The sequence below is a fragment of the Sander lucioperca genome, chromosome 10 (assembly GCF_008315115.2).
Source record: "Sander lucioperca isolate FBNREF2018 chromosome 10, SLUC_FBN_1.2, whole genome shotgun sequence".
NCBI classification, from domain to species: Eukaryota; Metazoa; Chordata; class Actinopteri; order Perciformes; family Percidae; genus Sander; species Sander lucioperca.
In genome coordinates, this window is record NC_050182.1 from 24,287,871 (window position 1) to 24,314,256 (window position 26,386).

At 40.6% G+C, this 26,386-nt stretch overlaps 4 protein-coding genes across 11 annotated transcripts in view; 1 reads left to right on the forward strand and 3 right to left on the reverse strand.

The window, feature by feature from the left end:
- Window positions 1-100: 100 nt before the first annotated feature.
- On the reverse strand, window positions 101-24,700 carry LOC116049692 (histone H1-like). 4 transcript variants are annotated; one of them, XM_031299599.1, is made up of 5 exons: window positions 24,685-24,700; window positions 3,271-3,580; window positions 988-1,280; window positions 479-662; window positions 101-436 (listed from the first exon to the last, which is right to left on the reverse strand). In XM_031299599.1, exons 2-5 carry the CDS (start codon window positions 3,494-3,496, stop codon window positions 159-161), a joined length of 981 nt encoding a protein of 326 aa, XP_031155459.1. In that variant the 5' UTR covers window positions 3,497-3,580; window positions 24,685-24,700; the 3' UTR covers window positions 101-158. The 4 variants fall into 4 exon arrangements, with proteins under 4 accessions (XP_031155459.1, XP_035862098.1, XP_031155458.1 ...); XM_036006205.1 differs by having other exon boundaries at window positions 101-391; window positions 476-662; XM_031299598.1 differs by having other exon boundaries at window positions 101-650.
- On the reverse strand, window positions 3,743-9,134 carry kel (Kell metallo-endopeptidase (Kell blood group)). Of its 2 annotated transcripts, none has more exons than XM_031299580.2 (18): window positions 8,974-9,134; window positions 7,999-8,275; window positions 7,611-7,910; window positions 7,350-7,471; window positions 6,878-7,036; window positions 6,705-6,776; window positions 6,401-6,589; window positions 6,150-6,310; window positions 5,945-6,062; window positions 5,757-5,852; window positions 5,565-5,663; window positions 5,398-5,475; window positions 5,095-5,207; window positions 4,922-5,011; window positions 4,750-4,817; window positions 4,435-4,595; window positions 4,269-4,358; window positions 3,743-4,180 (listed from the first exon to the last, which is right to left on the reverse strand). In XM_031299580.2, the coding sequence occupies exons 1-18, from the start codon at window positions 8,998-9,000 to the stop codon at window positions 4,034-4,036; spliced, it is 2,367 nt and encodes a 788-aa protein (XP_031155440.1). In that variant the 5' UTR covers window positions 9,001-9,134; the 3' UTR covers window positions 3,743-4,033. The 2 variants fall into 2 exon arrangements, with proteins under 2 accessions (XP_031155440.1, XP_035862091.1); XM_036006198.1 differs by having other exon boundaries at window positions 7,611-7,913.
- zyx (zyxin) lies at window positions 10,136-26,069 on the reverse strand. Of its 4 annotated transcripts, none has more exons than XM_031299581.2 (10): window positions 25,800-26,069; window positions 18,085-18,320; window positions 16,658-16,920; window positions 15,757-15,852; window positions 14,432-14,995; window positions 13,983-14,124; window positions 13,375-13,544; window positions 12,963-13,141; window positions 12,091-12,211; window positions 10,136-11,982 (listed from the first exon to the last, which is right to left on the reverse strand). In XM_031299581.2, exons 2-10 carry the CDS (start codon window positions 18,305-18,307, stop codon window positions 11,869-11,871), a joined length of 1,872 nt encoding a protein of 623 aa, XP_031155441.1. In that variant the 5' UTR covers window positions 18,308-18,320; window positions 25,800-26,069; the 3' UTR covers window positions 10,136-11,868. The 4 variants fall into 4 exon arrangements, with proteins under 4 accessions (XP_031155441.1, XP_035862094.1, XP_035862092.1 ...); XM_036006201.1 differs by lacking the exon at window positions 25,800-26,069 and adding an exon at window positions 25,704-25,770; XM_036006199.1 differs by lacking the exon at window positions 25,800-26,069 and adding an exon at window positions 25,231-25,403.
- The window catches only part of fam131bb (family with sequence similarity 131 member Bb), a 29,235-nt gene continuing 28,252 nt past the window's right edge, over window positions 25,404-26,386 (forward strand). The window contains exon 1 of the mRNA XM_036006204.1: window positions 25,404-25,500. The gene's annotated coding sequence lies outside the window, so the exon portion shown is untranslated. The remainder of the gene's footprint in view (window positions 25,501-26,386) is intronic.

The following is a 26,386-nucleotide window of genomic DNA, read 5'->3' on the forward strand; positions in this document are numbered from 1 at the left end:
TATTTCGAGATTATAAATACATGGATTATCCTGAGAACATGGAGCCTAAATTTAAAATAAAAAATGTTCAACTCTGCAGATGCATCAAAAGAAAAAACACTTTCAGGTTGCTAGAAAGGTTTGAGTTTATTACTGCTCACCATTAATTACTCTAAATGCTAATAGTAGTAAGCTCTTCTCCTGGTAACTCGACGTTGCTGTGTTTTTAGTCTTGGCCTTGGTTGCTGGCTTTTCCGGGAAGATTTATACGGATGCCGGTTTTGCTTTGGTCGACGTCTCTGAGCCCTTTGAGTCTTCCTTGGTGCCTTTCGAACCCGTGCCACGCAGTTCGTTGCAGATCTGCTTTTCTTCCCTGTTGGCTTTGGTGGTTTTCTTCTCGCTTTGGGTGTCTGCTGTCTTGGTTTGTGCGATTTGGCTGCTGGTTTACGAGTCTTGCCTTTTGGTTTTGGTGATTTGGCTGCTGGTTTACAAGTCATGCCTTTTGGTTTTGGTGATTTGGCTGCTGACTTACGAGTCTTTCCTTTTGGTTTGGGAGTCTTTCTGGCTTGTCTCTTTTCTGCTTCTTTGGAGGATTTGGTGGATGTTTTGCTCTTCTTCAGAACTCCTTTTAGTCGTGGGGATTTCACACTGCTTGTCCTTACTTGATTTTTGTCTGTCTGTTTCTGATTTTTGTAGAAAAAAAAAGGATTCAAAATAACTGGTAACTTTGTATTACTACATTGTATTTTTTATAAGACAAACATGCTGTCTCTAACTTGTGCATTGAAATGTGAAGGTCAAGTCAACACTGCATCACATGGGGAAGAAAAGTGCTGCTGCTCTCCAGTATGTTCTGCTTTTGGCCCGATAAACTATATGCATAACATGTACAGAGCATTGCAGCAAAACATTTCTGCGTTAGTTAGTCATTCAGTGTTGTATGTCCTATTAGCTAAACCCTTTATGGGAAAACAAGTTATCACATTATATAGGCAAAGGTTATTTTACCTCATTGTTGAGTCTGAATGTTACATTCCTTGTAGTTCGTACGAGTTTGTCATTGTTAACCAGCCTTTGAGTCACCACGTTCACCCGCCTGTTGTTCTTGGTAACATTGTAGCCTCCAGCAGCCAGCGTCTGCTTGAGCTCTTCCATGGAGATGCCACCTCGGTGTTTGCACTGGGAAACAACATTGAGGATGAGCTGGGGGACATGAGGTGAGGCCGACTTTGCAGTGTTTGTCTTGGGTGCATTCTCAGCCTCAGTTTGAATCTGATGCTTGAAAAGGCGAACAGGAGTCTCTGGAAGATCAATAAAGAAAAGGCTGTGTGACGTGAAAAAATAAAGTAAATTAAAGCAATTATGTAATAATACATCATTATATACAGGGCATGAAGTTAACTTTTTTGACCACCAGCCACTGTGGCAGGTGGATTTTTAAATCCACCTGCCACAGGGACTTTTTACCAGCCACTTTTTTTTTGCGTCATGAAGGTGAAAAACAGGAATTGCTGTGTCTCTATGATCCTATCCTGTCCTATTGATGGTAGCCTACTCGTGAACATTGCGCCGTCATCACGTGCTGTAGTAGGGGGGCCCGCCTTGATAATCCTGTGTTGGCTCGTTACGCCACTGCATATATGAGATGAGATGACTAGACAAAATCTGGAGTAGCCTACGCCACCACAACAACAACAAAACACTGGTGAATGCGCACCATAACACATGAATGTTTTTTGTATAGTTCTTAAAAATAAAAAAATAAATAAAAAGGAAACTTGTTTTAGGGAGAATAATACTTATTACTATTAATTCATTAGCCTACTCTGGGCTGAGATTTTCAAGTAACCTTACCAAAAAGGCTCAGGATGCTGCAAATGTTGGTAAAATATGAAAAAGGCTGGTGGATTTAAGACACAAAATAATTTATTGGATGAATCAAATATGAACATATCTGTCACTGTCAGTGGCTTGTTGATCTTTACATTGTTAGTTAATTTTCTATCCTGGCCTGGGACACATTCATACGGTTTAATAAAGTCCTTATTGGACTTTAACTTATCATTGCACTTACAATAACGTAGCTGTCCTCAATTTAGGTCATCCTGTAGGTCTCATCTGCGTTTTTTCCTGCATCCACTGTGTGCGTTTGTGTGTGTGTCTGTGCGTGCGTGTGTCTCTCTGTGTGTGTGATTGTGTGTGCGCGTCATTCGCGGGGGAAACGGAGCAGCCCCGGCCGCTGCAGAGAGCCGACAATTTGAAACAGCAGCGCTGACTTTAGAGTGAAAAAACGTTACAGCGTACATTGATGTTAAAATGTCTACGTGTTGGCAGGACGGTCTGAAATGTTTTGCACGGTCTTTCGCTGTACGTTTTGTTGGTAAATGTGAGATGTTTGAGTCACACACACGTCTCGTCTTCATATCAGAAACTAGGAAATTAACTTCACCCGTTCTCACTCCTGCTTGGTCAGTGGCTGCAGACTGCTGGGATTGTGTTAGTAATGAAAATGCGATAGGGGGCCCCGGCTGTCAATCAATGTCTTCCAGTGATGCGGGCCCCTGATTGGACCAGGCCCGTAAGCAACCGTGTACCCTGCTTACCGATAGTTACGAGTCTGAATCACTCAATTGTCATTGGCTACCCGCCAATGTGGCAGGTAGATTGACAGTTTCACCCGCCAATCACAAAAGTTACCCGCATTTGGCGGCTGGGCGGGTGCCAATTTCATGCCCTGATTATATATAAGTATCTTGTTCCAAGGACCCAATTCAAAACATAACCTTTTTTGATAGGATTAATATAAATGAATGATCTTATAAATTGTATAGTGCATTTTTATTAAAGCCTGACTATTAGTTAGGGCTATCATTGAGGAAATTGAGATCATGTCCTCTCTTTTTAACACAGTACCCTATTTGAATTGAGATATATATTTCATTGTATTTTTCTTAATTTCTTAATTTTGCTTGATTAAAAAATCAGTCTAAAATACTAGCTATCGTTAGGTAACATCCACAAATCTCGACGGGGAAAGTTCGATACAACACCGTAACAGTCCATTTGCCAATGGAGTGACTGGTGGTTGAGAACACCCCCGTTTTGTTTTACCCCAAGCTAACGTTACATGTTGGCTGGAGCAAGTTAACATATTAACAAACAGACTAGCTTAAGTTTGCCAAAAACCTCAACTTGGAAGGCTCTCAAGTCTGAATACAAATAGCGTGTTGCTGTGGCTAGCTAGCTAAAGTTAGCTAACTGGTAGCTAAAATGACTGTAGCGATTACTCACTTGGCAGAGAAACTTTTCCCTTCACGGTGGGCTTCTCCGGGTCCTGGATGGCTCGTTTTAGAAGTCGGCCCAAACGCTTGGCTCCTGCTTTTCCAAGGCCTTTCCCAGTCGGAGTTTTGGTAGGTCGTTCTATTTGTTTTATTACCTTTAGCTGTGTATTTTCTCTTGCTTTAATATTGGTATTGGCTTTTTCCTTTGCGCCCTTGGCTGTGGCTTTCCTCCGCATTTTTGCTGTTAGCCTATTTCATATTTCAGAAAGAAAACAAAACAAAAAAACTCCCCAGCTGATTGTTGGAAAGTTTGACAGACACTGATTTTCAAATGGTAAGTTTGTGATTTTATTTATTTTTCAAAAAGAATTATTTAGTTGCTGTTGGAGATGATTGTCTCCATCACCTAGGAGACAAAAGCTCATTTAAAACGAATCGTTTTTTTACCATGGCAGCATATGTGATAAAGTGGATCTGTGACATGAGGTGAAAACAGTTTTTCTAATGTTTATTTTGTTTACATGAATATGTACAGCTTGTGCAATCTATGGAAATCCAAACATCTTAACAACTAGCACATTACTGTACAAACAATGTCAGTGTACTCTCACAATGTCTTATAATAAATAAACTATCTTTGTAACAACAGTTTGTAAACCTCCACAGTGCGGTTATATTCTACAGCACCAAGTGGATAGTTTTGCCAGACAATCCATATTAATAAATAACAACAACAAAAAATAAGAGTCAGAGTGCAGTTCTTCAGAATGTACTCAGCATGTTTGTAATGAATGCTGCTGGGTTTTACTGGGGCACTGCAGGCTTGTAGGACACAGGTCAGATTTGGCACAAATCACTGTAATCAAGAAGGAGGACTCCAAGGGCATGAATTCATGGTATGGGTCTGAGTCACAGTTAACCTAGAAAAGGAATATAATAAAAGTCATGCGATCAGTAGTTGAGAGGAAAGGAGATGACAATTGTAACCTAATAATAGAAGCACAGTACCTGAGAAAAAGATGTGAGAAACAGACCAGTGTGTGATAGTCCTGAGATGGAAGTGTCACTCGGATGGTTCTTCAGACTCTGATGATAAGCCTGAGGAAAAAATGTGGATGAAGGAGCTCAGTGTTGTTGTACACACAGAAGCAAACACCTGAAGATGGCTGCTCACCTGCAATGCTATCTGCAGCGCAGAATACTGCACCCACACCTCCTGCTGTTGTGCCGCTGAGAGAGAAAACGCCCCACCTCGGCCTGCTTTTTCTGTCACATTGAGGTAGTGAGCCCACACACATTCCCCCACAGCATGCACCGTCTCACTTTGAGAGTAAACTACAACACAACAGAGAGATTGATATGATACTGCATCAAACCATCTATAAGTGGAGTGTTATTATTAAGGTAATTTACTGTGTGTGTGTGTGTGTGTGAGAGAGTGAGAGAGTGAGTGAGTGACCCAAACATGACAAATGTGAGCTGCTCTTACTGTCAGGCAGAATCAGGTGGAGGATATCTTTGGCGATAAGGAAACCTATTGCACCATAATTCATTGCCCTGTTAAGAAAGAAAACAAAGTGTGTACTAAAATGTACAACAATCAATGTTATATCTTACAGTATATGAAAACCATTTAATAGTAAAATCTGTGTACATTTTACCTAGGATAAGTAGGATGGAAGAGAGGAGGGATAAACATTCCCATGGGAAAGAGGAGCTCATCACCCAGGATAAATGGTGTGACAGACAGACTAAAAGAAACGAGAAAAGATTAATTACATGCTTAAAACATTCATATTGACTCTCAACTTTAAGAATAGAGGCAGATACTTACATATCAGCCTCCTCAGTCTGCTCAGTCAAGAGTTGACGGAGTCTCTTTTGCCACAAGGACAGTAGCTGGACGTAGTTGGAGAAGAAGCTATGTGTGCCATTGCCGACTGTCACCTGGAATCAACTGATTACTATTAGTTTTTTCCCCGTTGAGTTGCACAATAGATACGTACAATACAAATTGCATTAGACAAAGTTGTGTTACATAAGTTTAGGTGAAAAGAAGGGTAACTAGGAATGACATCAAATAAAGAGGAAAATGTTACACCTAATGTGTTAGAGCCATTAGAGGTCTTTAATGTACCTTTGAAAATAGCAGGTCAAGCTCAGCCTCACTCAAGATCTGTTTTGTAGTCCAAAGTCTTGGAATTAAAGACTGAACCTGGAGGAAGGCATACCTTTATTGATCTCAAAACACCAACAAAATGCAGTTTAAAGGAGTACAATAACATCTCCTGCTTCACTTGTTACCTTTTTCATGACAAACTGGAGATACTTCTGATCTGTCCACTTGAGTTCATGTAATTTGGACTTGAAGGAGGAAATTATATTTTGAATAATTTCCTCTGCCTGTTGAACATTAAGATCTTAAATAAACATCAGCCTTAAAATTCATCTGCTGCTTAATTCATTATGTCCCAACTCCCCATAATCGCTACTCACGTCTCTGTGTGCTGTCCTTTCACTGAGAAGGTGTGTAAGAACTGAGTCAAATCCTCTCTCAGTCTCTAACACACAGTGTTTCCAGCGAGGGGCTACCTGGTGAAGAAGCCCATAATGAAGATGTGACGCAGCAAACCAACTCACAGGTGTTTTTTTTTTTTTAAAGGACTTTGTCTGTGTTGACTCACCCCTTCAGTGTAACCTAGAGCCACAGACAAATTCTTCTCTGTTTCAGAAAACCTGGAGTCTAGAGCAGGTATCAAGGTGTGCAGCAGATTAAGGACCATGTAAGTATGAATGGGGCCGCTGAGTGGATTCAAATGAGGCAGCACAAGGTCACGAAAGAAAAACAGAAAAGTTTGATTGTGGTATGTTTTGTGTCACTTATAGTACCTGGTGTTCAGCTCATGCTTGTTCAGCCATTTGCCAATGATGCGGGACATTTGCACAATGTAGGGTAAGTTATGCAGAAGGACGTGATCATCTTCGATGAGAGGCAGTTGATGGAAAGCGGCCTGCAGACAGCCCAGCCAATCAATGGCAGGGGCCTGGCTCTGTTGGCACATTTATGTAACGAAAATCAATTGTTGCATTGGATTCAGAGTCAGTATGTGTGTATAGCAACACACACCCCTTCCCTGTACCTGTAGCTCTTTGATGGTCATGCGCTGATAGAGCTGCCCTTTCGACAGGCGATAGTCCAGAGGTGCAGCAGCCACAGCGAGCTCAGAGGACAGAGACATAAAGTTGCCCACATGGAACATGCTGCTGCTGGGCAGGGCCCCCAACAGTGCCAGGTATGTCTGACATGATGCCAAGAAGGGACGTAGCGTCTGGATGAAAAGAGACAGGAGAATAATAAAGGAATGCATTAGTGGGATGGACTAACATTATTTATTAAATAAAATACATTTCTTGAATCAATAGTGGTCTGGCAAAGTCATCAACCTGAGTTTTAGCTTGAGACTTCAGCGTCTTTCTGTTCCATTCAATCGGGATCAACAGATCTGGCTGATCAATCTGTTGACAGAGAGGAGACTTGAGTTACAGCAATAAGCCTACTTTGCTATGGCAGTCCTCCCACCAGCATGTAAGGACAAATTATTCTAATGGATACTGGCCTGTATGTATCTTTTGATTGTCCCGCGGGCAGTTTCATTTGGGTCTTTACCCACATAGAGGTTGAAGAACGGAAAGGTGGCATAGTCTCTCATGAGCAGGCTCAGGGTGGAGTTGAAATCAGTCTGATTCCACTGGCCTGATACTGCCCAACCTCCCAGCTGCAGACACAGAGACATAGAGACAGAGATCAGATACAATCATTATATATGGCATGCATGAGACATAAGGGGATATTTTGCTTGGGCAATAGTGCTACATACATGCTGCTAGCATGGCTAAAAATTCTGCCATGTTAGTGGTAAGATGCATAATTTCTTTGTGGCTTGTGTTGCCTGAGATGCAACAAATAACAGACACATTATTCCCCCTAACCTTTAAAGAGAGGTGATAAGGGAACATTGCATTTGACAGCCTTTTGTTTGGGATTTATCAGCCAATGGCCCCCATTTCAAGGGCATATAATTATCTCACTTTCTTGATGAGTGTAAGGAAGGGTTCTGCTCCAGCTGTCTCTATGGATTTGGTGTCCAAACAGGAATAGTAAAATCCTTTGGCCTTCTGCACTGCTGTACTACCCGGTCTGTCATTTGCTTCTGACAAACAGAACAAGAAAAACATGATTCAGACAATACATTAATATAATATAATCTCTCAATACAGACAAATGATTGAATAAAGCAATACAATGCAGAGTGGTGCACATTACAGGACAGCCCATTTGCAGACAACTACCCAAGATCTCCGTAAGATACTGCAGCAGTACAGTTTTTCTATCCAGTATTTTTTCCTCTCTCCGTCCTCTGTCATCTTTCTCTTTACTCTGTCCTCTCCTCTCTGGCCACACTGCCTTTTCCCTCTGGTTCTGTGGATGTCCAGGGATGCCCTGACCTCTTTGCCTCCCCCCACTGTCTGGTGAAAGTCTGCCGGATCCACATGTGAACAAGAAGTAATCGCAGGGCTGCGTGAAGGGATCAGCAGACATGGACAGACGGGCTGAGGCCCACTGACAGGCTGGGGAGAGACATGGAGTCACTACAGGAAAGAGTGAACAAAAGAGTCAGACAAAATGGTAAATTCTGAATGAATGGTGTAATTATGTTGTGTTTCTCTGGAGGCCTACCTTTGTCTTTCTGGTTATTGCTCCTATTTTGAAGAATATGATGCATGTAGCAAATAAGTAGCGGAATGGCAGCACAAAACCCCAAAAAGAGGAGAAACAGCCTTCGATGATTTATCCACACTGGCTTGGCTTGGTTCTGTGATAGCTGTAGCTCAGGCTGGAGCTGGGTTTGTTGATAGATGTTGGAGGGATCTTGGGTGGGGAGGGGCAGCTGAAACAGAGGCGGAGGCCGTAGCCCCCTCTCCGATTCTGGCTGTGCCGATGGCTGGACTGATAGCTGGGGTTGGAAGTGAGCAAGTGAAACAAGAATTAGTCAACAGAGACACAATCATATTTTTGGAAATGTATGTGTTTTTTTTTACTGAACTAGGCCCACAACATCTCCACAAGAATCACCAGTGATTTCTGGTATCCCAGAAACCTCTGACCATCTCCACACCTCTCCCCAAAACACATCCATTCTTTACATCTGATCACAGCTGGAGTCATTTCATTTCCACACAACGCTTAGCAGCCTCTTAATATTTCCAACAACACCAACACAGGAATTTCTGTTCTGACTACTGTGTTCCAAGTTGTAATCAGAGCAACCATGGCATTAGCTTAAATTTCACTATATACTTAGACATCTCCACTGACTTCACAGTTTGGTAGAATCATACGGCATGTTAATATCACTGGCACTGGACAGCAGCTTGTCTACACATTTTCCAAAGTTACCAGAAAATGCTGATTAAAAAAACCCAATATCAGTTTGTATGTGGCAACACAAACATTAGCAAAACAATTTAAGAGCGTTGCAGACCTCTCCGGACCACATCATTTAAATAATATTTTCCAGGAACATATATGGCTCAGCTCTAGTTTCCAGCAACTAAAAAACACATAAGCCTTCACAACCATTTGGACATAAAAGAAATATAAACACAACTTATAACAACATGGTCAACTTTTAGTTTTTTGGAAAGATCCTACCTCAAGCTCTACAGGAGTTTCACTCATTCTTAGTTTATGGATGTCTTGCTCTGTTTCTGATGTCTTTTACATTTAATGTATCACATGTGCTCCCTCCTGCTGCTGTCCCTCCGTCAAACAGCTGTCATCTCAGCCCTCTATCTCTCTCCATCACTCACTTCTCTCATCTGACGCGCTGATAAAAACAACTCTGCAGGCTACGTCTTACTCTCTTTTCCAGAACAACTCTAAGGCATGCATGTGGCTGTTTTGTGATTTGTGAACCCAGGAGAAACTAAACATGAAGTCTCCAACTTTATTTATTTTTTTTATTCCTCCTGTCTGCAGGATTAAATGTTAAAAAAAAAACACAAGGCTTGGGCTGGTAAGTTGAGGCCAACAAATTCCTTTTGCCTATACACTGTTACTGTACATCGCATTGAATGAGGTCAACCACTTCCTGGAAAGTAAATGCTCACAGATACACACGCACACATGTCCGCTGTCGTCATTATCAGTGCAACGTATGGCTGTTGACGACTGATAGAGCAGTTTGGTGTCCTGAAGGTGTAGCACGTCATTGAGAGTCTGGGAGAAAACACGTTTCACGGCTGTCACATGGAGGCCAACCAGAGAGAGAATGTGGTGGCAAAAACAAATATGACAAACTGTAATTGCGTGAAACTTTTCAGTGGTTACTTATACAGCATACACTATGTATTGTAGGTGTTCAGAACAATGAAATTGTACAGTTGACAGTCGAGAAATAAGACCAAAAAACATTTTGGTATTTAGCATTTTATTTGTTTATCTTTTGATACAGCCAAAGGGGGGAGGGGTGGGGCTAAATAATGTAACATATACACATTCACACATATCAAACAGGAATTTATAAAAAAAGTTATATGGAAAAAAACAAGGCATCCACATGTAATACAATAGGACGTAACACACCAAAACGGCAGATAAATGCAACTGTGAAGGCATCATCATACGTATACTAACCCATAGTGATGACAAAGGCAGGGTAGAGTAGTTGGTGAAAACAAAAGACATAATACTAGAAGAAATGCCACCACCACCTACACAGATAACATGCAATGCTAAATAACTATTGCCATGTTAGTCATTCCGGAGGTGTACTGCACCAAGCTCAATGCGATCACAAGTAACTACTGTTTTCTTATTGTGGAATGAATTTCTGTAGCTGCAAACCAGGCTCCATTCAAAAGGAACAACAGTGGAGAAGGCACATCTCCAGGTTCAAAATTAAGCCAAATAATTGTAAGCATTTATCAATGAAACACAGTACAGTAAGATAAGAATAAAATAGTATATAACCGACATGAACAGACTTAAGTACAAAAGATGAGTAGAGGAAAGAATAGTGGTATGTACTGTAACATTAAAATAGATCAAAACCAAAAATCTGGGCTCAAACACAAAAATAGTGAGAAAAAAACCATGAAAGTCAAAACATTGAATCTCATGTTACTGTTTTACGAACCATAATCTTGCTAACAGCTTCGCAATATTTGGTCACTATGTTTCAACATCTGTTAACTAAAACTCTAAGCTAATGCCTCTACTGATCTATTATCTGTAAGGACAGGCTATTTGAGTACTGGTACAACCTTAATACTTAATAGAAGAAAATGGTCCAAAAATTATATTATTTTAAGTAAGAGATTCCAAGAAAATGCATATCAAAAACTACTATTATGTTTCTAGATGGTGTCTACTAATACAAAATTGATTATGTGCGGGGCTTTAGAGTCAAAGTGACACTTAAAGGCTATTTTACTTCACTATGGAACTGTGCAACGATCATGATAGGTCCTGCTTTCAGCCATGCAGCTGACACTTATAACCTCATTGTTTTTTTAAAATATGAGATCCCTGAAATGGAATCTGTGCTCGCCTGTTTGTTCATAATTTGTGCATCCAAAAAGCATGCATCTAAAAATACACTGTTTCAGCTTTAAACGATTTTTGAGAAGAAAATGGCAGATTTTTTTGTTCCTTATCTTGCCCTTAAACAGTCTGTGATGATCAAATCAGATCATGCTCAGAGAAGAGTGAGCAACAAGATTTAATTCAACGCATGCCTGTGTATTAATAAATTCACATCACAAAAAAACTAAGAGCAACATTCACTGTTTATCTTTTTTGCAGTCAACGTTTAGCCCTAGTCGCCTTTAAAATGCTGTCGGATTAGATTGGCTAATAAAAAGCACTTCACGTAGTCAGAAAAAGCATAATTAACCATGCTTGCAGGCACAACTGCCAAAGTGTGAAAGATATGCTCTACAAAATAGCCAACCAGAGTGGTGAAATCTGCAGAGTGGTCAAATGGGAGGCCTCTGGTACTCCTCACCCTATGGTAACAATCTGTCTCAGTAACAACAATGTAGTTACAATGCTCATAAGGAAAGAGACCAGACAGTGAAAGTCTTACGATGGAAATATCTCAGTATATGTTGCTACTAACAATACTTAGGCGAGTGACAAAGAAAGGCAACTTTATATTCATCACACTGCTCTTTTGACCAAACTCTTCTTGTGCAAGTTATGCTGAAAACTTTAGCGTAAACATAGAATTGGCACAAAAAATACGTTCTAGTACACAAAGAGGGCTGGATGAGAGATTGGAGAGTTTGAGATTGGGAATAAAAGTTGAGGGGAGTTTATTTCAATGCAGTACATTACTTCTGCACTGAAGTTAAGTGAACAAAGATGGGGGAATATTACACTGTATCTGCATGCAAACATACCTTTTCACACAGCACATTCACACTCACACCTGCGCACATACATTGAATAAAGCCCTGCTGCAAAGGCAAAACGGCAGCTGAGTGAATCCTGTGCTTTTGGATTTTGGTTCATAGTTAATCTGAGTCACGTTGCTTCGGCCAATCACTGCGCAGCTTTTTTGGCTCGCTGGGTGTGGCACTTCATACACAAGATCCTACCATCCAATGGATAGCAGCCATTTTCATCTGCTTCTATGGAGAGAGGACGAGCACAATCCTACAGGACAAATAAATACATTTATTTATTAGCATTTTGTTACTTTTAGGGGTTATTGAATACACTGGGATGTATATTTTGATACAATTTTGTGTTTAAATGTCTTACCTCACAACGGTAACACTTAAGGTGGAAGTTCTTGTCGAGAGCCACCACTCTGACTGTCTCCTCGCTGCCTGGGGCTGGAATAATGGGTTCATTGCAGCTCACACACAGAGGGGAGAAACGCCTGAAATTGAAGGGTGGAAAGCTGGCTGTTAGTTGATGGCCTTAAGCAGATTCTCACATATTCAACACCAAAATCAATATATTATAATGGAACCAAATCAAATTAGTTGCTTCTAGGCCTGTCAACTAGCTCTGGACTATAATCCCCAAGGCAAGAGGAAGCTAGGGAGACCTAAATCCAACTGGAGGCAGTCCACGCTTGATGAACTGTCCAAGACGGGGACCTCCTAGCAAGAAGTAAAGACCTTAGCGCAGAGGAGAGTGAGGTGGAGATCCATGGTGGATGCCCTATGCTCCCAAGGGGGCTAAGAGGACTAAGTAAGTAAGTAAGTAAGGCCTGTCAACTAGTGGTAGTGAGGATTCGTAGTTATTATTCACAGTTTAGCATGATGTGTTAACCTTTTATAAGCAGGAGATGAAGAAATATGTTTCAGTTAGTCCAAATCAAGAAGAGGGGGAGAGAGAGAGGAAGAAGTGCTGCCTCCTTCCTCCAGCACTACCGCTCTTATCAGTAATCCTGATAGGTAGAATAAATGGGGTCAAAAAATGGATAAATCCAAACACTATTAAAATTGATTTGTCCTCAAAAACACATCAACACAGCTAATGCTTCCTGCAGAGGTAGATAAAAGTCAGTTCCCACATTGTATGTTTGGAAACATACATTGCATCGCAAACTAATCACTTCTTATAAGAAATGACTAGAGATGTAATATTTCCCTAGCATTGAGAAATCAACAGCCAGTAACCACCTGTGGTAATCCTGGACACAGTAGGGGTTGTTGTTGTCATCAGTGATGAAGGGCGCCCCCTCAAGTGAGCAGGAACAGGTGCTGCAGCGGAAACAGTGGGAGTGGAAACACTGGCCCATCGCCTTCAGCACGCGGTCTGTGATCTTCTCCCCGCATCGGGAACACACTGCCAGGGAACTCTGAGGAGGAGCAGAGAGATGGTATATTCACTGTGTCCACATTGTTCAGTATGTAGAATGAAGTGTGCACTGTGTACATTACAGCATAGGAGTTCAAATCTAAAAACATGAAATGAAACAAATAAAACTGCTAAAATGTGAGTTGTAGCTACAATGACAGTCAAAATAATAAAAGATGTTTCAATGAACAACGGTTATGTGTGAGCTTTTGGTGTAATCGTGTGTATCCTCACCATATAGCAGTCCTCACACTGAGGTGCGCCATCCCTGTCATAGAACTGCATGCCCTGCAGGGGGCGATGACAGCTCATGCAACAGAAGCAGTTGGAGTGGAAGAGTTTATCCATGGCCCTCACTGCTGGCTGGGTACGGGACAGAGCCTCGCCACACTTCCCACAAACCTCTAAAATGGTTAGAGAGAAATGAGGGGAGTTGAGGAGAGGAAGGCAGAGACAAACAGGATTATTCACAAATACATCAGTCTTATTATTTAGTTCTGCTTGTGTGAATTATAGTCTCATTCTCCAATTTAAGGAGCATAGTATTGTATTAAAAGAAGTAATTTCCACAGATGATAAACTTTCTTTTCTTTTCTACAACATTAAAGTTCATACAACACACACAACTTGAACAGTGGACAGGACCACTATGACTATATTCCCATAAATGTTTTTCATTCAGCCAGAATTATTTCCTGTGTGGAATATTAAAATGCTTCTCACATTACGAACAATTTTATAAAAAAAAAAAAAACAAAAAAAAAAAACACCATACAATACATTTCAATGTTAGTCAGCATAAATATTATAGCCACCCTCTGTTTATATGTGTGTGTATGTACCTGTAGGAGGGGAGGTGATGACAGGTGCGTGTGTGTCCATGTCTTTAATGAAGTCCTTGGTCATTCTCTCCAGCTCCTCCACTTCCCTCATATTCAGAGGAACGCCTCCACCTGGGATAGGAACTGGGCCAGGTGGAGAGGGCTGCATGTGCATGTAAACACACACACACACACACACACACACACACACACACACACACACACACACACACACACAAAGCCATTAGTACATACACATACATTATTTACATAGTTCCATACAACATACCTTATAGAGCATTTTGTTATTTACGATTGAGCAGTTTACCTTTGAAAACACAGTTAGTGAAGGTCCAACCAATGCATAATTGTCTGCTGACTATAAACTAAATTATTTGTACTTCCTGTTCCTTTCTATGGTACATGCAAAGCAAAGAATGTCTCTTAAGTAAAATAAAAGTGGAACATACCATTGATGCAGGGGGAGTTTTCATTGGTTGGTTAAAAGAGGGGGGAGAGGTCTTCATCTTGGGTTGAGGAGGAGGCACAGCAGCAGGAGGGTTTTGGTTTGCATTCACCTGACTGGCAAAGGGAGAACTCTTTATGTTATTAGAGTGTGAGACAGCCCCCATATTGTTTGGTGGAGTAGGAGGTGCAGGGGGAGCTGCGGGAGGTGGAGGAAAAGAGCTGGTGGCAGAGGGAGGCAAAGGTTTTGGTGCAACATCGATGGGGTTGGTGTTCTGGTGTAGGTTCTGGTTGAGTTTTTGTGCCAGAGAGGTTGATGATGTTGCCGTTCTCCCTCCAAAACCCGACTTGGGGGCTACAGCCGGAGCCTTAGCAAACGGCTGAGCAGCAGAGTTTGGTGCAGAGTTGTGATTGGCTTGTCGGTTTGTTCTGGCTTTGAGTTCTTCTGCCCAGGGCGCTGGAGGTGGGCGATCTCCCATCTCAGGGGGGGGGAGGAAGGAGAGAGCTGGTTTAGGAGCGGTTGGGGGAGGAGCTGAGGGCTTGGGTGCTGACGAATACTGGCTCGGTAACTGTGGATAAAACAACGTCATTAACAATAAAAAGATCTCTCTACAGATTATTTTGCCTTAAAACAAAGCACACAGAAAAATGCAAATTCAATGTAAAGCTATTCTATACACGGATTCAGTTTGTTCTGCAACATAAAACTTCCATTTACCATGAACTATTACTCAACAGAGGGAAGTTCATGTCTAGTTTATAACATTGCACGCTGAAATCAGACACTTTTATTATATTGAATGAGGTACTTTGATTAAAGTAAACATTGGAAGCGTTCCACAGTTTGAGCTTATCAGAAGTGCTTCGTCTTTCTGACATTTATTTTGCAGTTTTGAGCCAACATTATTGTGCCATGATCCAGTACCTCCCAGTTGGATAAAAACACTCTCCATTTATGGCCCTCTCACTGGGTCTCTGGCAGCACACTCTGGCTTCCTCCCTCTCTCGCTCTCTCGCTCTCTCTCTCTCTCTCTCTCATCTCTTTCAGTCTGGTGTGCTGTATGTGCAGTTCACTTATCATTGAGCTTCCAACCTGAACAGATGAAAAGAGACCAACCTGGCATCCCTCCAAACTATTTCCACTGACCTACCTACCTTCTTTTTGTCTTTTTTTCCCTATGTCTGACTCATTCTCATTTGCTACTGTGAGGCTCAAAGCCTGCTGACATTTCCCCTCTCATCTGTTCTTTAGCTCATCTTTTTATCCGTATTATATCATAATTTCTTTTGTTTGTTTGTTAGTGTATTCTCCATCTCCCATGCTTTGTACCTTAGGGTTAAAAGGTCCCCTGGTCTCCATCTCAGACAGCAAATCGGTTAGAGAGTCAAGCTGTTTGTCGAAGGTAGTCTGCTTCTGCACCAGTCTCTGGGAGAGGAAGACAGAAGGAGGAGACAGTCACAAAAAGTATATTTATTTACACAAATAAAGTGATCACAATGAAGCAAAGGAGGATAAGGCCAGGCTGAGACAAGAATAAAAATGTGGATGATGAGAAATTGTTACTGTAGGTTACATTTAATTACAACTGATTGTTCGAATAAGACTTGAGTTACAGTATTTTAATCTTTTATCTACAAACACACAGAATGAACTGATTAATGATGACAATAAATAAATGAATATTTTAATCTCATTTCCCTGGTTGGATTAAAGAAAATACTGACTGTTCAATTATTTAATATGCAAGTCATTGGATTGTTTGCAGAGGAACATTTAACATACACTCTTTGCTGATTTAATTATGAGGTGTACTCCATATTTTCAAACCACAGTGGCTACTAATGTCTAATTCCATACATTGATGCCTTTATAGCCTGACAAACCAGCTGGTATTGTTGCAGTCCTATAATAAACATCTCTACAATAAACCTTTTGTTGCATGTCTTAAAACTATTTCAGTTGCATAAATGGGCAATAATCCTGTTAGACGCATGAAGCTGGGTGATTTACCCCAGACTAATGCTAATATAATTTGTCAGGAAATCTCAGAAGACTTAGTATTTCCATCCTACACTCCATGGACTCACTATGGTCCAACAACAATGTCCTCCAGTGTCCTAACTGATTATCAAATTATACTGAAATGCAGTTACATGCAGCCAAAAGAGGAAACATGCAGACAGGCAAAGCAACTTAAGCCTTATTTGGTGAACATACCATCATGACTCACCTGTGGGTTTCCAACAGCACTGGCAATACTGGTACCGGAGGCAGGGAGAGGGGGAGGGGGTGGGGGAGGAGGGGGAGACAGGCAGGAGGGCGGACAGGCCCTCTCCTCAGGGGGAGCTGGGAGGGGCAGGTCATCTGCCACTGGAGGTGGAGCGGGGAAGGCGGGAGGGGGGGCCTCAGAGGCATTGAGTGTGGTTTGGCATTCAGGGGGAGGGGCTGGCAAATCATCATCCAGTGGAGGAGGAGGAGGAGGGGGTGGGAAGTCTGACAGAAATGAGGAGGGTTAAAAGCTGTTACAGAACGGCTTCTTAATACTCAGTTTGTATTAGTCATCCAATCCAATTTTCACTGTCAATCATTTATCAGAGAGATATACATGCTTTAACATCATACAATATGTTTATAGCAAAAACAAACAAAGACAATAAAAAATAAAACCTGCTAGGAGGATGTGGCCAGTTTGGGAGGTCATTGACCATTAGCTGGCTTCTTACTTTACATGTCTAGTGAGAACATGAGTCAAAGGGTAAAGCCAAGTCCTGCCAGTATCCCGATCTATGTTATCCTGTATTACGGTGCCCTGTGGAGGTTTCTTGTAAAGAAAGAAAATGTTTGTTTATAGTGTTTCTTACCAAAACGCATTGTGTGTATACTTGACGTCTAACAAACATGTTGAATGCATTTCCTCTGTTATAACATATTTGGAAATTAGATTTGAAGTTTAAGTCTAATTCTAAAATCTACAAAGGAAGTAAAGAAGAAGACTGCTAGCAAGCAGACGTAAGGAACCCTGCACTGTTTACATCTATTTAGTTTAGTCTAGTTTGCTTGCTAGCAGTCTTCTTCTTCACAGCCTTTGCAGGTACATTGCTACGCCCATTTGCACGTAAACGCCATCAATTGTCGACCTGAATTGTGTGATTCCAGCAGCTGGAATGCTGTGCATGTGTGTCCGCATGCATGTGCGCAATACAAACAAAATGGGGGCCTACTCGTAAAAACAGTACTCCATAGCTCTTCTAGTTGTCAAAAACTCCACAGGGTTACCTTTAATTTGGCGAGGTTGTCTGACTTTGTCTATGGTTTAGATCAGCTCAGACATCTTTAAATTCATACTAGTGGTATAATTATGCACAACTCTAAAAGTAGTAAAATTCCCCCAAAAGCAAAGGCATGAGACTCTGTAACTATCTCGACATGTGACTAAAATGTCCCAAAGAAAGGAATTACAGTTCAGTTACCTAATGTCTCCGAGACCATACATTAAAATGACAATACAACTGATGTGTTCTATTACTCATCTGTAAAGTTCTGCATGCTGTAGCGTAAAAAGCAGCAGGGGGTGGGGCAGGGGAGGGCTGCTGACTGGATATAACTTAAGATAAGTCACAAAATAGGTTCACAAAGTAGCATAAACAATGCAAATACCATCACAGAGCAAAGTGGGCAGCGGAGGCAAATCTCCCACTCGACCAATCACAGCTGTGCCTATTGGTGTCGGTGATGGAGCCGAAGGAGGCGTCAGACTTTTGGGCCGTGGTGGTGCTACAGAGGCAAACTTCTTTGGCTGGTTGTAGAAGGACGGGGTGGTGACTTTGAAGTTCAAAGAGGATGTCATCATGAACGGCTTGCTGCTGCTGGAGTCCTCCATTTTGTGTATTTATCTAAGGATGAACACAAGAAACAATAATGGACCACAGTTCCGACACCGCACAGGAAAATATTAACTCTGATACAAGAGTGTGATGCTGATGGATAGTTGTCCTTAAATGCACTGCAAAATGGAAACGGAGAAAAATGGTGAGACAGCTACAGTAACAACTCAAATTATTTATTTTTTGCTCTTATAAGTTTCCAACTTTTAAATTGGCAGTTACTTCCTAAAGTTGCAGTTTGATTGATTCAATCTATACATATTGTTTTACATTTCCTGTTAGTACAAAACACTAACTTCTTATTATCAACAACTGCCAAAACACTATGCTATGCAAATGTAATACCTATTGTGTACTTTATAACTGGGACACAGCTGTCTCAACCCCTAAAGTCTTACACAAACTAATTAAAAATGGAGGTTTATTGTGGCTTGCAGGGTCTCTTAAAATGTAGTTTGGACTTTGACTATTTCTGGATTTGGTGAAATAGCAGTAAAAAAAGAAAATAACCACTAGGCATTCTGCAAATTCAGTGTTACTCTTTAACCACAAACACGTTGGCAAATGGCCTACAGTGGAATGAGAGAAAAGTGTGCGAACATGTCCTGAGGCCATATATACAGAGCAGACAGAGTGGCACTCCCAGAGGCCAGAGACAATTGTTTACTGTGACATAAAACACAACAAAATCAAGTTTTGTAGGAGGGAGACCAGTTTGAAGCATGGGCGATAGCAACTATCATAACATTTTCATGTGAGGTGTGTCAAAAAGAGGGTGAGCTCAAATATTTACCTCACACGTTAGTGGTTAAACAAATATTGATGTTACTTTTAGTGTCTCTACCGAGATTCTTCGCAAAGTCTGAACACATTTCCCTGCAGACCACTGGCCCCCGAACATGAACTTTAGTCAAAAGCACAGTTGTTCTTACTGACCCCCTCCACCAACATACAACCATACACTCAGACACACATCTGTACACACACTGGCTGTCTTAACTCATACTATGTTGCTGTTTAACAAACTATTCTACCCCGAAGCTCTGAAATAATGGCATACTCCTAATATTAATAAGGATTCCCACTGTGGCAAAGATGAACCCTTCAGTGTTTGGACTATTTATGTAGCTTTTAGGTTGTAAAAGACAAATGTCATGCAGCTACAACACGTAACCTGTAACAGAATGAGTCACAGGTGGAAGAAATTAGACAATTTGGAGATAACATTTCCCAGTGAACAAACAATATGCAAATAGTATCTCTTTGTTGTGTGGCATTTATCCTCTACGTCCTAATAAAGGTTACATAGCATTGATGCCTCCATAAATGTCACGGTTACTAAAAAGAAGAGTGTGAGACTATTTTCTGAGTAATCTATAATTTAAAAGTGCTTCAATAAATGTCCATTTATTGTTTTGGCTGCTCTGCTAAAGCCACACCAATCCTTCTTAAAAAAAAGTCTGCAACCAGTCAGACTGGAAAACAGCGGGTTGTATTTATGCGTCTTGATACAGCTTTCTTGAGTTAGCTTCAATACCTCTCCATATTCTTCCTTAGAATATTCTTCCTATGTTAATGTTGCCAAGGTTTTCTCCTCACTACAGAAATATGATCCCCAAAAAACCAAATACTGCAAATACTGAATGGATACCAGTTGTTTTTTTCCTCTCTTTTTTAGGACTCCTTTTAGATCAATTTACTGTATATTTCCTTTTAAAAGTTGTTACACTCACATATCCCCTGTGCACGTAATGCTGAGTAGATCTAGATCTCTCCAACAGCCACAGAAAACTTTTGTTTGTTTGTTTGTTTGTTTGCATTGTGAGTAAAATGTAGATCAGTTGTTCACACCATTTAGATAGAATTGTGTTTGCATTTGGGAAACAACCTTTCCAGGAAGAGATCAAGCCATAGCCTTGAGATTTGAAAATATCTGATGGTAAAATCTAAACTAACCAGGGAAAGCTGAAGTGTTTCATCCTCATTCCACTTTGTTGGGACACACAGGCATCAGGCAACGCTTCATGTTCTGACAAGACGAAACACCCTTAGAGCTTGTGAAAGTATCTCTGGTGCTCATGACATACACCAGCTTCTCTGATGAGGAAGCAGTGACACATTTCCACTTCTGCTTTTTGGGTCAGCTTCCTTTAAATCAATATTTATAAATGTAGAACACTTTAACCATATATGTCCTTTAGGCATTCTGGAGATGTCAACTGTGTCATTAGACAGTCTAAGACATCCCATTATGAATCCCTGATGTATTGAACGTCTTGGCTAGATACCACTTTAACTAAACAGGGACATACTTCACTATTTGTCAGAATATACATACAGTATATGTTGTGTGTATGCATTTTTATCAGATAGCTCTATATGCGTAGCCTATGTGCAGCATGTATGTAACAGTATGTATGTTTCATCATGTACATTTAACAGTCCGACAGTACATTTTTTGTACGTTTTAGACAAAATGTATCTAGTCACAAGTTTGAATGTCAAGGCACAAGATTCACTCTCAAATGGCACTGCCCTTTAAGTGGAGTTACAAAAACATCAAAATATAGAATCTTAGCTCCACTTCAATAATTCAGAAAAATGCTGCATGGATCAATAAGGGGAGATGGTGAGGCTTTAAGGGAGAGCCAATGTGTTCTGGTTGCCAACTTTCTGCAGGCACATAGGGACATTTTGCAGAGCAGTTTGCACCAATGGAAAAAGAAAATAGCAAACCAAAAGGAAAAAGAGAAAGACCAGGTGTTTTTCAGTTTTTTAGAAAATAGCTGGCTACTCATTAACCTGGTATCAAGGCCTACTTCAAGTTAAACAGACTGGACACTTAATGAAAAAAACAGATTGACTGGTTACGGTGAAGATAAAGCCTTTGGCTTTAAATAAGGTTTGCAAGTCTGAAGTACACTAAACAAAGCCCTCAGGTTTTAATGGCTTTCTAAAAAGGAGTGCTTGACAAGGGTGAGTATACACTGTGATTTAGTCTTTTCATTAGAGTGCGTACTTTAGCTACCTTGTTTCTGAGAGACAATATGCTATATCCCCCTCAATTTTTCAACAGTTATGATAACTTGTGGTCAGGTTCCATCTGGTCCTTAATATGGTCCTGAGGGATTTAATACGGTGAGATCAGCTCCACACTGAGCTCCAGACATCCTACTACAAATCTATCTTGAAACCTGATCCTTGAAATGAGAGACCTTCGGCTGAGGAACATATTTGGCACTACAACTCAATGACATCACCTTTTTTTGTTTCTCTCTAAAGAGCCTCTTTCTTTCTTTATATCTTTGCTGAAGGTTAAAGTGCTTACAAGTGTGAAGCCCTGGCTCACTCTCACAATCTGATGTACAGACTTGTGTTCTGTGGCAGACCACAACCATTTTTATCTCTTTTATTTTTGTGCTTTCCTCAACCTCTCATTTACATCTCACTCACTACTTGAACCGAATGACATCACTTCAGGCTGCATTTAATCATTTCTACTTTACAGCTGTGATGGAGGATGGCATTATGTAGCCTTTAGATAGGGCCCCAGCATAAATCACACACTGTACTCTGTAGCTTTTGAACTTTGTATCAACTCCACATGGCTGGACAGCTTTTACAGGCTAGAACATTGGTTCTCAACCTTAGTTTGGGTACTACAGCCCAGTTGGTTTTCATTCCATCTTATCAGGGACTGCTTTAGGACAGAGTGTGAATGCAATCAGCTTGTACCTTGAAGGATATAAAAACTAGCATGGCTGTGGCACTCATAAACATGGTTGGAGAATCACTGCCCTCAGCATTTTCCATGTGGACTATTCAACAGCGTGAACAAACACGAAACTGAGCTCTTTTTGTGGTACACTTTTCAATATCTTTGTGTTTTGTCTCAGTAGTCATGTTTCCATCTAATTGTCAAGCGAATTTTAAGCGAACTTTTAAAATGTCGCAAAAAAGAAAAAAAAAGGAAATGCGAATTAGAAGCATTTACCCGACGTAACTGAGGCACAGGCTATAGCGCACCGCAACTCCACTACGCAGTTTTTTTTTTTTGCCGTTTCCATCAACATTCTCTAATGCAACACTTCAAAATGTGCATGAAAATACGTTGATAGATAGTGTTGATAAGTTTCACATGAACACCCTCTTTCCTTTGAAGGCACAGTCTAATTGATGCAGTAGCTGTTAAGGGGAAGTTTACCACACATAAAAGAAAAACTGTTTAACTCAGCAGTGGTTCATTACTTTGAGGTTATGGAGGAACTAAATTTGTTTTATATACTGTGCTACTTCTTTTTAAAAGGTCATATATGGAAGTGTTGTAGCATGGTGCATTGTGCCTTACTAAAGTCTTCTTTGTTGTAATCTTCTCAAAACACAACGCTACATTATGTAGGTACAGCATTTTCTCACATTATTATTACACATACATCATTATATTTTCTTTAAGTATTACTGTGCCCACATAAATTCAGTAAACACATTTCTTGGTTACAGTTTTTCTACCAAAAGACCCTTTTATTTTATTTTAAACACTGGTAGAGGTTAAGCTTCCAAATCAGTAAAAATAATAAAGAAATAAAACCAAGAAAAAAAAAAAAAAAAAAAAAGGAAATTCCACATTTAGAAAGGCAGTTACCCGAACAGTTAAGAGAACCTGAATTCCTGACAGTAACTAACTCCTTCCATGTCTGGTCAGTGATTGTATCAGTGACTAGTATGTTGTTGATGAAACGCTCTATTGTTCTGATGTTAATAGCACACCCAGTTTCTGGTAAAGCATGTCTAGGCCGGGGGTCACTAATGCGGGGACAAACAACCCTTTTGAGTCCAATCTTACAGATCATTGGACATCCATTGAGCACCAGTGTTGTGCTCCCTCTCAGACTTCAGTTAGATGGCTGATTGAGCAGCCAACATTTCAAAACTGGTAATAACCTCAGCCAATGGGCTCTGTGTCAAGCTCTCATCCAAATAACTTTGTTTCTGCTTGCACTGATGTACAGTAGAATGATGTAGGCCAAAGAAGAGTCACAAGACCATGAGAAACAAAATCAAAGAGCTAGACATGCAGTGATTTGTGGCAAAGGGATGCTGTAAAAAAGCTTGCCTGTCCTGACTCATGGAGGCTACAATTAAAGATACAATTAAGGAAGATTCCTCAGTCACAAAGGGTAGCATACAGTTATTCATAGATCATATTAGGGCTGGGCAATATATCGATATTATGTCAACATCGATATATGAGACTAGATATCGTCTTAAATTTTGGATATTGTAATATCGTGATATGACACAAGTGTTGTTTCTTCATGGTTTTACAGGCTGCATTACAGTAAAGGGATGTAATTTTCTGAATTTACCAGACTGTTCTAGCTGTTCTGTTATTTGCCATAACCCATTTAGTCATTATATCCACATACTGATGATTAGGCCTATTTATCTAAAATCTCATTGTGTCAATTTTTTGTAAAAGCACCAAAAGGCAACCCTACAATATCGCAGCAATATAGACATTTATGTATTTGGTCATTTGTTTCTCCATATCTCCCAGATCATATTCATTCACAGATTTGTATGTGTCAGTGACTAATCCCAGTCCTTTTAAACAGAAGTACCACACAAACATCATGCTTACCCAAGCCAGAGCCTTCTTGCTTTAAGTTATTCTTAAACACAGCTTACTGTGGCCTTGGGTTGAGGCTCCTCTCCTATCTAACGTTAGATGATGAAAAGGCAAATAAGAGAGACAAGGCAGAGCACAGCTGTGTGGCTAACACTGATAATAACAGGATTTTTTACATTCTCAAAGTTGTACAAATGCTATGCTTAAATGGCCATAAGTCTCATGTATACTCCCAACATGCTTTACATGAGCTGTGGTAGATCTCTTTGCATACTCTCATACATGATAAGATCCCAACTAGGTTACGAATATAGGCCATTCAATGGTTAAGACATTTTAAAGAGCCATACTTGTAGCTAGCCTCCTTAACATGGACACAACAAAACAGCAAAGCGTACCACCTGATAACAGATTTCTATTTACTTGGCACTATTTAATAAGTTAAACAGACTGTAACAGTTACCTTGGTGCTCCACCCACATTGGCACCCTATTGATTAGACATTATTCTTTCCATGAAAGAGCTCAAATAGCCTGAAAGCGTATTATCTTTGCCTTCACTGTGAACGTCATGATGATCAAGGGGTTGTTCATTTCTCTAAAAAGTCAACTTTTCATGGTGTCAGAAAAACAGTCCGGTTTACTTTTCTCAGCTTTGGGACGATGCATTTTCCAGCTGATCAAAAGGGATTTTAAACAGTTTATTTATCTTGAGAATAGAATATTTCGACCCATTAAGGAACACTTAGCTAGCTAGCTACTGTTAACCAATGCTTTGACAGCTGAGCTGGCAGCAATGGGTGAGTGGTCACAAACACAGCAGATGAAGACAGACAGCTAGGTTAATTAATAATAATTAATAATGCACTTAATAGCAATATACACAATGTGAAAAATGTCGCAAAGCTATGAGCTATAAACTATCTAGCTATGTGGCTGAGAGAGCAAATCAGAGACATTAATGTTGGTTAATAACCGTTAACTTAGCCGTAAGTTTAAACTTAACATGACGTTCGAAAACGTTTGTGTCCAATTACAGGTTAGCGTCGTTAAATCAACGTTAAATCCAATGACGGTTGAATGACAACTGACACTCACCTGCGAATCTGACCAGCCACCAACTGTATGATAAACGTTTACGTAACCTCTCTTTGCTTATTACCATCAATTAAATCAAACCAACGGTAACGTAGCTTTACTCGCGGCGCACACCCCTAAATTACCACTCCTAACGTTACAAGCTTTGGTCAGTTGGTTTTGGTGGCTAACGGCGCCCTGTTTTTTGTCTTACCTCATATAGCAAAGCAGACGGTTTCTCTTAACTGTGCTGTCATAAAGTTTAATATTTTTGCAACTCTATGAAGTAAACACAAGATTACAGTTGCGTTGCTAGCTAGCTAGCTCTGTCAACAATTTAACTGGACTTCCTGTTGGAGCTTCCGCATAGCCCATTCCTTATCGTCGGTGTCCATCAGCTGTTGTAGCAACCTACAATACGTTCATATTCACTAAACGGCCACTCAGTTAGCTAGGAAAACAGCGGAACACCACCCAAAGAGAGGTAGCTATCTTTCAACCAGAGCCTGCAGGAGTTTTTATATGTCATAAAACGCTGCTATGTGTGACAGAGCCAGCCACACTAGTTGTCACATCACAAAGATGCCATTCCCTGAGGTGTTAACAACAGCTCTCACTGAGTAACGTTAGCTAGCCTAATTAGTAAATCTGTGCTATGATACTTGCATTGACAAAGGCCTACCTTACCTTATTAACGTTAGGTAAACTGTGGCAGTCTGTTCCCCAAAGAAGTAAGACATGCAATGTCCTCCCTGTTATCCTGATTTTAATACAATTACTTACCTTGTTAATACAGCTGCAACGTGTATCTCCTTTTTCCTTCCCCCTCTTCCTTTTGTTCTCCTTTTTCTCTTGGTCCAGGCTGAGTAAGATTTGACTGTAATGGTAACTTCTCTTTCTCTCTTCCCCTTTTCAGCTATTAGACCCTCCCCCTGTGCTTTTCCGTCTGGAAAAGGAATGACAGCATTCTTCCAAACAAGTTCTCTCTCGTTTTACTTTGGCTCAGGAGTTGTGTATTACTATGTAAACAGCTTCTCTCTCTCTCTCTCTCTCTCTCTCTCTCTCTCTCTCTCTCTGTGTTCATAAACTGTCCAGTCAGACCCCTCCTCCTCCTGCTCTCTTTTCTCTCTGGATTCTTGCAGCATTCTTCATTCAATGACATCAACCCTGTTGCCTCTCCTTGTAAGGTCAGAATGAGGGAGCGAGAGGGAGGGAGAGATAATGGGGCTAAAGAGCGTGATTAGATACAGACACTAAAAGTGGTCAGGGTTTTAAACACAAGGAGGTACAATGGCTGAAGAAAGTATGTTCAAACAGTGCTGGGTTGTTGACTTTTTTTAACTTAATTTACTGTCAGGGGGGAGAAGAAG